Source organism: Protopterus annectens, chromosome 3.part1, assembly GCF_019279795.1.
Source record: "Protopterus annectens isolate FY-2018-M chromosome 3.part1, PAN1.0, whole genome shotgun sequence".
NCBI classification, from domain to species: Eukaryota; Metazoa; Chordata; order Ceratodontiformes; family Protopteridae; genus Protopterus; species Protopterus annectens.
The window spans coordinates 1,635,315,376-1,635,328,306 of record NC_056732.1 but is presented as its reverse complement, the minus strand read 5'-3'; the positions used below and the strand labels follow the sequence as shown (position 1 = coordinate 1,635,328,306).

The 12,931-nt window shown below is 38.7% G+C and overlaps 1 protein-coding gene across 5 annotated transcripts in view; it reads right to left on the bottom strand.

Annotated features, from left to right (window-relative positions):
- CDK14 (cyclin dependent kinase 14) overlaps positions 1 to 12,931 on the bottom strand; it is a 3,129,234-nt gene that overhangs the window by 1,252,312 nt on the left and 1,863,991 nt on the right. For all 5 annotated transcript variants that reach the window (XM_044067657.1, XM_044067661.1, XM_044067659.1 and 2 more), the window contains one exon: positions 8,871 to 8,991. In XM_044067657.1, coding sequence (XP_043923592.1) covers positions 8,871 to 8,991 — 121 coding nt within the window. The remainder of the gene's footprint in view (positions 1 to 8,870; positions 8,992 to 12,931) is intronic.

The window sequence follows — 12,931 nt, the reverse complement described above, 5'->3', positions numbered from 1 at the left end:
TCACAGAATGTCCAGATTTTTGCCTCATATTCTTTGTGTGTGCCTCATAAAATTTGTGTTTTTCTGGATTGCTGTAAAAAAACAGTAAAGACTGAATTTACTCTATAATGACAAACATTTGAGTTTCAGACTTCATAGCCTTCAGAAAATGCATGGTAACACAAGACATTTTATTTTAGCAACTTTCTAAGTTTATAACAGCAATAATTAAAATGTGTCCCTATTTTTGGCTTTGTCCAGATTTTTTGTGCCAAGACGTTGGTGCTATGGGACTAATACAGTCAACAAAGGAAGGATAGATAAATAAATAAATAAATAAATAAATAAATAAATAAACAAATAAATAAACAAACAAGTTCTGGATTAACCTCATTAGGCTTCACAGTATTACAGTTCAGAATGCTTGTAGCTTCTATGTACCCCAAAAGCAAGTTGGGGGCTTTCCCTCTAAATGATCAGAACATATTGGTTCAAAAAAGATCTTTGTTATGTAGCAATAAAATATGTTCAAATGCAGGGTTTTCAGATCTTCCATTAGTTTTATAACTTCCATGTTCCTGTATACAGAGTCTATAGTTTTGTGCTGCTTCATCTATACAATATAATGAGCAAAAACACAAAATTACATATATAAAACCTTCTGATGTAAAATTTCCTTGACTATGAAAAGTTGGGAAGTTTTCAGAAAGATCCATGATGATTTATTGTGGTCTCATTTTTTTATATCACAAAAACGTGGCATTTTACCAGGGGTGTGTACACTTGTTATGTCCACTGTAGGTCATGCAGCATACTTGGACATGGCCACGGCTCTTGATAATACTGCCCCATGCTGCCATCTTTGACAAACTGGTGAGCTTAAACATCACTCCATATGCATTAAAGTCAATAGCAAATTTGGCAACTGAATAAAGCACATTAGAGATGCAGGTGCCAGCTTAGTTAAGTAAAAATATAACAAGCAGGGTTCCTCAAGGTTCATTGCTGAGTCCTCTTAGCACTTATCTCTCTGATCTACAGCCTCTGGTTAACAGCATTCAGTGACTGCAAACTAAGGGCTGTTATTTGAACACTCGCCAACATGAAGGTATTCCTGGATGAGCTAGACTATGCAAACCACTGGTGCTGGAACAATGTCCTCAAACTAAATATCAAAAAGTATAGTACAGTCTTGCCCATGTACTGTAGCCTCTCACAGTGAAGAGAAACTCATGAGTCGGACTTCAAATTTCTTTGGCTAGGTAGAGCAGTCACCTTCTCACATCATCTTTGGTGAATACTGGTACTTTTTGTATGTTAGGCCTACAGCTTGCCAGCAGGCTTAGTACACTGCATGCCAAGTAGAGCCCAGGGTGGATGTGCATTTCTGCATATCTATTATGCTCTGCTGGAGTGCAAGTACTCCATTGCTAGGCTTATTTACACAGTTTTCAACCTTTACACTAGAGGTCCTGTCCTGCAACAGGACTTAGACAACTGCTCCCCCGCATACATCAGGAAAGCTGATATTGTCTCCTTACTCTGGCTGATCCACAACAGGCTCTTCCTCTGTTAGAAGCATGGCAATCTGGGCTCTCATGGCCTTAAATGTCTATACCACAGAGCTGTCTGTGGTCAGAAACTTAAGCTACTTTGTAAATTGTTTTTTAACACTATAATAACTATGTGTATGCCCAAATGCAGCATGAATAACAATGACAATAACAATAATAATAATAATAATAATAATAATAATAGTGTAGAATGTTAGTACATCACCATGACCAGAAAATGGCTGCCAGTTTCTAATTTCCTGCTTTCTTTAATGGATACTGCTGACATGAAAAAAAAGACTGCCAGATGTGCAGTTGTTGCAACATACTATAGAGCTATAATATACTAATAAAAACAAGGGTCCCAGCAGAACATGCAAAGTCCGAAATACTGTTTAATTAAGTGCTTTTCGGTGCCGCTAATACGGCAACTTCTTCAGATTACATAAAAACAAATTCTTTACAATTTTAAATAAAAATCACATGACAAATAGTCAACTGATCAAATTCGTCATTACAAATCATGAATATTAAATAATTAAATCATTCATCACAATCTATTACCGCTTTGTTGTTTACAGCGGTTTAAATCTACACATTTTCCTAGTCACCAACGTAAAAACACTTACATCCCATCCTACAAAATTAGTAATAAAATGATTTTTAAAACTAAGTATTTTTCGTACAAAAATATATAATAAAATGGTCCACTTGGCAGATAGTGGTTTAAGTACTGCTATTAGATAACATCCCCTCAATGTGCTTTGTGCCATGAAAATAAATAATGAATGATCGAATTCGCTCTATTATATAAAACAGTCCAGTTACAAATCTCCAATAAACAGTGGTTCAAATACTTAACTTATACCTTTTTAACTTTTTTAACTTGATGTTTCTCTATAAAGTACTAACCCTAGTACAATTACTCTAGCAACCGACTGTCTAAATCAATACTTACAAATGTTGCTTATACCTGTTTCAAAACTATACATATCAACTATCTGATTAATAATTGTTCTCATCAAGGACAATGAACATACGCTCAATTCTACCTAGCTAGGCTCCTAAGTTTTAGAAGACAAGCGATATTACATGACTCATTCAAGCCTGGGGTTGAAAAGGCATTGAGTCTAACCTGCTAAGTTAACTTGCGTTCATCCAATAACCAATTAATTGGGCCCCCCCTGGTGGATGTCCTAACTTGGTCTGTTACTTTGAACCAAAAAGTATGGTTCTCGCTGGCCATAATGTGCCTTGTTAGAGGGCTTTCCAACTTTTGTCTCTCAATGGCGTATGTGTATTATTATATATTTTTGTACGAAAAATACTTAGTTTTAAAAATCATTTTATTACTAATTTTGTAGGATGGGATGCAAGTGTTTTTACGTTGGTGACTAGGAAAATGTGTAGATTTAAACCGCTGTAAACAACGAAGCGGTAATAGATTGTGATGAATGATTTAATTATTTAATATTCATGATTTGTAATGACGAATTTGATCAGCTGACTATTTGTCATGTGATTTTTATTTAAAATTGTAAAGAGTTTGTTTTTATGTAATCTGAAGAAGTTGCTGTATTAGCGGCAACGAAAAGCGCTTCATTAAACAGTATTTCGGACTTTGCATTTTCTGCTGGGACCCTTGTTTTTATTAGTTTATTGTTGAATTTTTCCCCATAGAGCTATAATATATATATATATATATATATATATATATATATATATATATATATATATATTTTTTTTTTTTTTTTTAAGTATAGAACAGAAGGGTGAACCAGGTTCAGTGTGCTGCCAAGTACAAAAAATATAAATGAAGTAGAAAACAGTGATTTTGCACAGTAATCGAGTTCCCAGAATCTTGTCCTCACGAGAGTTGGAGCTGTATCTCCCCACATCATTCCTATTAATATATTCTCACTTTGATGTCACACAAACACATTAACAAATGGAATATTCAGTTTATTAGAAAAACCAAGTACTTTTATCTGTGATTATAGTATATTAGTCGGGTATTGTTTGGGGTGTAGACGGGTGTGCCCTCATACATCACTTTATATTGATTCTTTATTTGTTTCCTGAATTTGAAAGATATTGTTCTTCTTAACTCAATTTAAATAGGTATATTAGTTTTAGGTAATTCCTAAAGCAGTCCAGTGTGAAATCAGGCATTAGCATTTGTTCATGCCTGGTTTAGTAAAGTTGGCTTTGATCTTTTGAAGAAAACAAATAAGCATTACAGATTATTAATGCGATTTAAGATTTGTTTTTTTCTGAGTACTCATCTAGTTGTTACATTTGTGGTTTTCATAAGTGAATACTAGGCTAATGACCACTAGGATCCTTAGAAGTCTAACCGTGCAACACAAATATGCCCCACAAATTTGATTTATATAGGGTGATTTGCTTGACTTTCTCTGTCTGTCAATGACATAGGAGCCAGACCATGGACAAATTTGTGATTACCCATCCATTAGTCCAGACTGCACTTAAACAGGGACCAGGAAGAACTTTGCTTCACATAAATGGGGAGCATGTTGCAGATAATGGGATTTCTCTGAGAAAAAAATCTATCTCTCTCCAACATGTCCTATTTGTGTTGCAAGCAAAATTTACATCTATTAATCTGGTAATTCTGATGCAGTTTGTTTTGCGGATGTGCAAAGATTCATCAAAACAGGATAACAGGATCCCGGGATGCCTTGTGGGAAGGGTGGAAGGTTGGCATAACGGTTAAGGTGTTTACCTTATAGCTGCAAGGTGCAGGGTTTGATTATCAAATGTGGTAACTGGCTAGGCTTAAAATGGCTCCCAAAGCCACTGGCCTAGTATTAATCTATGAACCTATGAACCATAATGCTATGGCACTGAGAAAAATAACACAAATGGATTAGCACAATGTGGCCCAAAGCTGATTAGGTATATATGAAGGTCAAAGTAGCACTAATATGCTGGGGATTTGGTTGCATGGTAAGTGATGGTAGCTGCATTAACAGTAGACATTGTAATACAGCAGTGCCCACGTTATGGGTGATCATGTAACTGGTATGAGAGGTACAAGAACGAGACATGCCTGATGCTGTGCGTATTCATATGCGCAACAAAATGCCTCATAGTCACAATGTAGGCACTGTGATACAGCTCCAACTATTGTGAATGGGTTGGTCTGCAGAACATATATTAAAATCTTTTGTCCAAGGTACATTGGGCTGCAACAATGAAAGCCCACACCACAAGGTATGTTTGTTCCCATAGGTCATGCAAAAAATCATCACGTTCCATGTATGACTGTAAGTGACACATGTTTTAGCATCAACACAAGCATGTTATCTTTATGCTTTCACATGTTCCACTTGTAGAAAGAACATCCAGTATAACAGTGCCATATGCCAGATGTCAGCAGGATGGCTGTGGTTGACAGTGATGGCAACATGTATATGGCACAGTCCAATAACACAGTGGCATTGTTAATGACTTTAAACTGGACAGTATGTGCACACATCACCAATAGATGAGATAGTGAGATGGAGGTAGGATGAACCTATAGCTTCCCCTGAGTTTGGAGCTGGACATCCTCTCCATGTTAGCCCCACCCAAGATATACAGCAGTCATCTCCACAGGCACGATCAGTGAAACATACTGCCTCAGAGGTGTGAGCATCCACCATAGGGGAGAGACATTTAGGTGGCCATTGTTGTCATGAGTCAAAGTCATTCCCTGATGTAGATGTTACATTAGGAGTCAATCAGCAGATCTGCAGTTCAATGATAGTGGCACAGACAACCATTAATCATCACACATACCAGATGTGGATTGTGCAGCATGGCCCACATATGGCAGTGCAACCATTGCAGAGACAGGAAATCATAATGTAACACCACCAGTGTGACATGTCCAAGGCACTGGTGGCCCACTTAGTAGCCAATGGTGCAGCTCTGAATATACTAAAAAATGGCCAATATGGTCATGTTAGGGGATGTAGGCACTGAGCACGTTTGCAAGCCAGACATAAGCAGATTACTTTTATTTTATTTTATTTTAGTTATATTTTTGTTACTAGGACACAGTACTGATAACAGCATAACCAATTGCAAGCTCAGCTGTGGTTGCATTTAAAACAGTAGCAACAAATATGTAATATTTACAGCCAACAGTAGACGACAAAGGTAATGCAAACAAATCATAAAAAATACGATGCTATAAACAAATTTTACACCATGCAGAGTTGTAAATTTTACAAGCAGGAAAGTAGAATCAGGGGTGCAGCATGAAAAGGGTGAGAATCAGGTCTGGGATTGGAAATTGAAGAGGGTAACGCAAGGTGCTTAAAAGCAAGAGATAATGCATCATGATGGCCTCTACTCCTGGTGTGGACTTTTCCATGGGCATGGTCAATGCTCTTGCTTCACTGCAAGGACACCCACTGTAATAGCTGCTCTGGGTCCTGTAGTTCTACACTATCCCAATCTCTTGTTGGCTTACTAGAGTGTAACACCTACTTGGGGCCATTCACAGGGTCATGGACACTGACCATCTACTGCCTCCCTACATGGGAATACACAGCAGTGTTCTTATATCTACTGTTGAAGAGCTGCACTGTCCATCCTACAAGATGCCGATAATTTTGATGCCCCAGGACCACATGATGCATCCCGTCAGTGTTCACAATCTGGAAACTCTGCCCTGACACTGGAGGAATATGATCCGCGACTCCCCCAACCTCATAGCCATATACATGACTACCACATCCACATCTCATAGCCCTTAATGCTATTCTAATATTATTGTCTACTGTCACTGTTTCAATCTAACCTGTGCAAATGATGATGGCTGTGCCCTGCCATCCTGCTGCTTTCTGTGGGAACGGTAATGTCTTATGCAGAGCATAGACAGTCAGTGCACTACAATGCGCAGTCTATTTGTGTTAGTGTGTGCATCATCATCATCATCATCCTCCTTTTTCCTGTTTCTTCACGGGGTTACTGTGTCATGTTAAAGGTTGCCATCTCTCTCAGATCAATGCCAGTCTCCTACTTTCTTTGACATTCATGCCTGACTGCCACAGGTCTTCTCTCACACAATCTATCCACCTCTTTGTCTTCTGCTTTTCTACACATCTGAACGACCTTAACCTGTTCTCTTTGACCTTTTCTTCTTTGGCTTCTGCTCTGCTGTCCTCATTTCTTCATCTGTCCCACAGTGTGCATCCTTCCACCCATCTCAGGCACTTCATTTCCATCACCTCTAGCTTCCTCAGCTGATCTGCCTTTACTGCCCACATTTCTGTACAATATAGTAGTACTGGTTGCACCACCATTTTGGACACCTTGCTTTTTAGCTTATTTGGCATTCTTCTGTCATACACTACCCATGACACTGTGCCAGTTGGCTGCAGCCTGTCTGATTCTAGCTTTAACTTCTTCATTCAGACTTTCATTCTCTTCAACCACCCCTCCCAGATACTTGAAGATGTTAATCTGTTCCACTATTTTCCCTTCAATCTTCATTCTCAGCTTCTTCTGATTCCCCCCCTTGCTGCCATGGAAACTGTCTTATCTGTATGCAGTTTCATCCCATGTGACTTCAGGTTTGCATTCCATTCCTCTTTCTTTTGCTAAAGTTCTTGCTTAGAGTCTGCTTACAGCATATTGATCTGTCCTCTATGACCTTATTGCTAATGCAGTCCATCATCAACAACAGTGGGATCAGAAGTGAACCCTGATGTACGCCCACTCCCACTGGGAAGCCCTCTGCAAGAATAAACACTGTTCATACTTGAGTCACTGGGTCCTTGTACATAACCTGCAATAAGTCTTTTTAGGAATTCGGACCACCAAAGGACTGCCAAATCAGCTTTCTTGGGACCTTGTCATATACTTTCTCCAAGTCTAGTAATGCCCAGTTGGAGTCCTTTCTCATCTCTAGCTTCTTCTTAGCTATTGGTCTCACTGCAAACATCAGGCTGGTTGTGCTGTCCTGATCTAAATCCAAATTGCCCATCTCCTGTCATACTTTTTGTTGCATGTCTTCTGTATTCAAATGAGACACTGAGGCACCGGATGGGTTTGAGTCTTTTATTGCACATAAACACATCAGATGCTGTAACTGGAGCATATAGTTTGAACCTCATATGCTTAATGAATGACTCTACTTCTAACACACTCGCATGTGCATCTCCATTCAAGCTAGCACTCACACTGACTGACTATACAAAATGGCACTGATCTCGCACGTGCTCAGTAACTTATATGCACATGCTCTCTGACTACAGTGGCTGACTAGGTACAATATACACACTGATCTACACTTTCTACTACTATGTATATTCATGTATCAATCTCCCTCTCCATAACTTTCATGCAGTGTGACAGGAGTTTGAAACCTCTGTTGTGAATGTCACCATCATTCTTGTACACTGGCACTAGAATGCTTGTTTTCCAATCATCTGGGATACCCCTTTCTCTCCATACTGCTATGAGTGCCTTCAGAAGCCAGTTAACTCTTAACTCACCTAACATCTTATTCATATCTGCTGTGACCTCATCTGAATCTGCTAGTTTCCCTGACTTCACCTTCCTCAGTGCTAAGGGAAGGCTGAACAAACACCAACAGGACATTAAATACCAGAAAAACAAGACAATGCAAATTGGTATCAGAGGATAAATATGGAAATTATGGGGTAAGAGTGGCAAACTGAAGAGGCATTTTTATCACACACAGAAAGTATGTACAAACAGAACTGCTTTACTGAGGAACAAAGGCATTCAAAAAATATTGAGAAAATTAGGAGAAAGAGAGTGGAACAGCATGCATGCATGTGTGTGTGTGTGTGTGTGTGTGTGTGTGTGTGTGTGTGTGTGTGTGTGTGTGTGTGTGTGTGTGTGTGTGTGTGTGTGTGTGTGTGTGTGTGTGTGTGTGTGTGTGTGTGTGTGTGTGTGTGTGTGTGTGTGTGTGTGTGTGTGTGTGTGTGTGTGTGTGAATGTTGTATATACATAGACAGATAAATATGTATGCTTATGCACATATGCCCACAACATGCACAATGACAGAGACACCTACATGTTCATATCTGAAATAAAAAATGATTTTAATTAAATAACTCTTCACTTTGTAGAAAACAGTGAGCTGTGTTAGTGTAAACATCACCATGTCACTACCTCAGGGACTGAACAAAGCAGTGCTTCACTGCTTTTCTTACAGAACAAAAGGTAATTTAGCCCAGGGGTCATAACTGCCAACCGTTAATCATATTCTGAACATACAATCCATCTTATACACATTAGAGTAAAATCAAAGCAGAACAGATGAATTACCCATGTCTAGGTTAAGCTACATACCACATGTCAAGACAGGTGGAGTATTCTGTAGAGCCGAGAAGGACATCTGGAGGTCTGTACCACAGGGTGACCACTTCATTAGAGTATGTGTGGCTAGGCACTGACTTGGCTCTGGCAAGACCTGTGGGAGATGCACAGTAATTAATAAATACAATAAAGGCACACAGGAGATTCTAAAAACTCATTTTATGAAGTACTCTGCACACACTATCTTTAGTAAGGCAAACCTGACCCCACTTCTGTAAACATCCTAGAAAAATATACTGTTAAAATGACATCCATTTGTTCATCGATGCAGACCTATAGACACCAAATGCTACAAATAGGAACTGAACTTGATACTTTAATTTCTTTAATTCACTGCAAATACAGCATTATTAAGCCTAATGTCAGCTACATGTTTCCATATAAATATTAAATTCAGAACATTTTCCATATAGACATTACATTCATTAACAAAAGAAGTACTGTGCTTAGCTTCAGACAAGCTAGAATCCCTGAGATTAATCCCTGCTTGTATTGTACTGCTGAATAAATCACCCCCACCCCCTAATAATCACCAGATGTTCCACCTAAGACTATGAGGCTAATTGTGCTATAATTATAAGCTATTAGCCTGCATATCCTACCGTTCCAGCATGCAAATGATGCTATTGCTAACACCTCCACATATCAGGAAGCACTTAATAAAAAATACACTGTTCAGGCTGAAGATACTTATGTCAATGATAACCTTCTCGAAGTGTGTGTGTGTGTGTGTGTGTGTGTGTGTGTGTGTGTGTGTGTGTGTGTGTGTGTGTGTGTGTGTGTGTGTGTGTGTGTGTGTGTGTGTGTGTGTGTGTGTGTGTGTGTGTGTGTGTGTGTGAACCTATGAACTTTCTGAAAGTATATCACTCAAGGAGATATTACATGTGTAACACACTGCAATATTTCATGTGTAATAAGCCATATCACTAAATCAAATTAACACAATAAATAAGAAAATGCTTGGGGTGGACTTTTTTAACCCCAAATATGCACTTATAAAAGTGTATAGAGAACAATCTAGTAATATGCATTATGTAATTTGTTGAAAATCCATTATACTTTGTCAGTTTATTGGAAAATGCAGTTACTGACAGAGTAGCACTGTAAACTGAACAGCCTAAATGCTGTCATTTCCCATATTGGATTCATGTGAAATATTTGTAATCTGCTAGTGCACTCCATCTGCTTATGCAAAAATTTTTTTTTATTCATCCGTAAATATACCAGCATCTGAGATAGAACCTAGAAGAATTGCATTCTTTTGACTCTTACAAAACATGCAGTCTCTGCAGTTTGTCATTAGAATGCAAGAACGCAGTTTGAACTTGAAACACAATTCCCCAAAAATTGCAAACTTAGTGTCCTTGCATCTAAACTATGGTACTGCAGTCATTGCTTCAAGCAATGAAAAGGTGCTTACATAAGTTTAAGTTCAGATACTGAATTTGTACATAAAGGATCCCTATTGAAATGCTGGGATCCAAAATGTTGAGCCTCTGCATGCCACAAAAAAAAAAAAAAAAAAAATCTACAGAATAAGAGCAAATATCTAACATCACTCTTTTCTTTTACCTTTTTTTTTTTTTCAGAGTAAATGAAATGCATTCAGCGCAGCTCTAACTTCACAGCCAAATAACTCCTGCTTTGTGAAGACCAATTACTGCCAGTATCCTACAGATACAACACATGTTCTGAGGCATCTGAAACTTCTCATCCTTCATACAAGTTTACTGCAAGAATATACTTTATAAAATAAACAGCGTACGTTATACCTTGTAAAAGGTTTGTTTTCTGCAATGAAATCTCTCTGGTTGAAAATGCAGGTACTACATTTTAATATTAAAGTTATCTGTTTGGTTAGTTAACAAAACTGTTCATTCAGAGTGATCAGAGGAGAGAGAGGGGTTATTTAACTCCATAATCCCTCAATTCTAGTGACGAATCATTCTCATGTATCCAAAGTTCACTGTGACTTGCACCTGTACCTGACAGATTTATTGATGTTAGTAAATGAGGTTTCATGTTGTAGGCAGACAGTGAAACTACATACAAAAGCAAATGGACAGTATAGTTCCTCACCTTTTTAATTCCATGTTGCAGACACTGAATGCGCATGACTTTTCAGTGGTTGTTGTGTCTTTCAGCTTTTCCCGGTTAGGGGTCGCCACAGTGGAACTCCGGTCCATTAATGATTGGCAGTAGATTTTTACATGCCGAGTTGCCGGCCCTGACGCACAACCTTCAACGAAGGTACGCCCATTCATGCATGTCTCCACATAGAAGACGCTCTAGCTGAGAATTGAACAGGACAACGTCTTACTGTGAGGCAACAACGCTACCGCAACACCACCACCGCAGTGGTACTTGCAAATATTTATGAATATCCATTTCTGAGATGAACAACTCACAAGATGGGAAATTTTTATGATTTACAGAAGACTGGCCTAACCACTTAGAAATCCATATGTACAACTGGTGACTCAGGCTCAAACAGTGGCAGCTTGGTCATGCCAGTGCTGTCTAATCAACTTGTGGTTTGCTATTCCATCTTGGCAAAGTGAACGTGATACAAATATGTGCTGGGCTGTCCTCTGGTGGAAGACCTGGAGTACTGCGACCTGCTGAAATAGGCACAGTATCACCCTTACCTCTCTGCTTGTTTCTATATATGGGCAAGCACTGTATAAGTAAGGTTACCTCATGGTGTTGTACTGGTTGCTAGAGCAAAATTAAGGGATTTCAGCCCAACGTATGTTGGACTGACAGAGGAGAAAAGTTCTTGCCCCTAGACAGAAAAAATAAGGAATACAAGGACAGTTGCCAAATTCCTGATTCCAAATTTCAGCAGAGGTAAATGGGCACACAATAAATCCACCGAAGACATAAAGTTCCTTATAGCACACGGAGAGTCGGGGGGAGTAATAATATGTGGTCTTTTGAAATAAATCGCTAAATTTCTTAAGCTAGCTGGAAGGCAGCATCTCTGTCTGCATTTGATTTTAAATTCTTTTTTTTTTTTTTTTTGTTTTGGAGTTTTAAGAGGTCTTGGCTAGGTTCAGCAAGAAAATAATTCCTTTGCAGACAGTGAATAACATCCAGATAATTAGTGGGAGGAGCTGAGAAATAGCATTCCTCATTTAACTAGCAATATTTGGAGGCATCCTTATTTATCTGGAGTGCTTGTTTGGCATGCTTGCTGTTCTCTGCCTGACTATTGCTGATCTCTGTCTGCATTTGATTTTTCTCACCCACCCATCCAGTTGTTATACTTTTAAACTTGGTGGCTTTTGAGCTGCCCGCTCCTATTATAAATCTGATTGTGGACACTCCTCCCAGTCCCATCTCATCATCTCATTCTACTGAGTACAGAGAGATCAGTTGGGGAGGCCCACTCCCTAAGTCTCTTAAACTTGAGTTATCTCCTGTTTTCACCCTTCCCACTTCCTTAAAAAAATGCATTTATTCAGCTGCTGTTACTGTATCTGTGCTTCTTCCTACTTTATTACTTTATTTTAATTTTTGCTGCTTGTTCTTAAAGTGTTCAGTTGCATTTACTCTAGTGCATTTATTACTATTTGTTAGCAGCCTGATTTCATTTTAACTATTATTCTAAGTCTCTTAGTTTTGGTTTAGACACTTGGGGTTCAAACTAGTTATCTTACATAAGAAAGGTTTACAGTCTACATTCTTCTAGCAGGAGAGGTAGCTTACGTCATTCTAAATTGGGAATTTCTGGTTGAAGGCTCATTGTGCCTGTTATTCTAAAAGTGTCTTAGTTCTGGTTTAAGCACTTGGGCTTCAGGCCAGTTATTTTACATTAAGAAAGTCTGTGGTCAACACTCTTGTGGGAAGAGAGGGTAGCCTCTGCCCTTCTGAGCTGGGAACTGTGGATAAAGGCTTATTGTGGCTGTTATTCTAAGTGCCTTTGTTCTGATTTTAGAACTTTGGCTCCAAACCAGTTATTTTACATTTGGATGGTTTGTGGTCTATACAGTTTAGTTTAGCTGCTCAGAGGTTGGAGTTCTTAGCCAAAG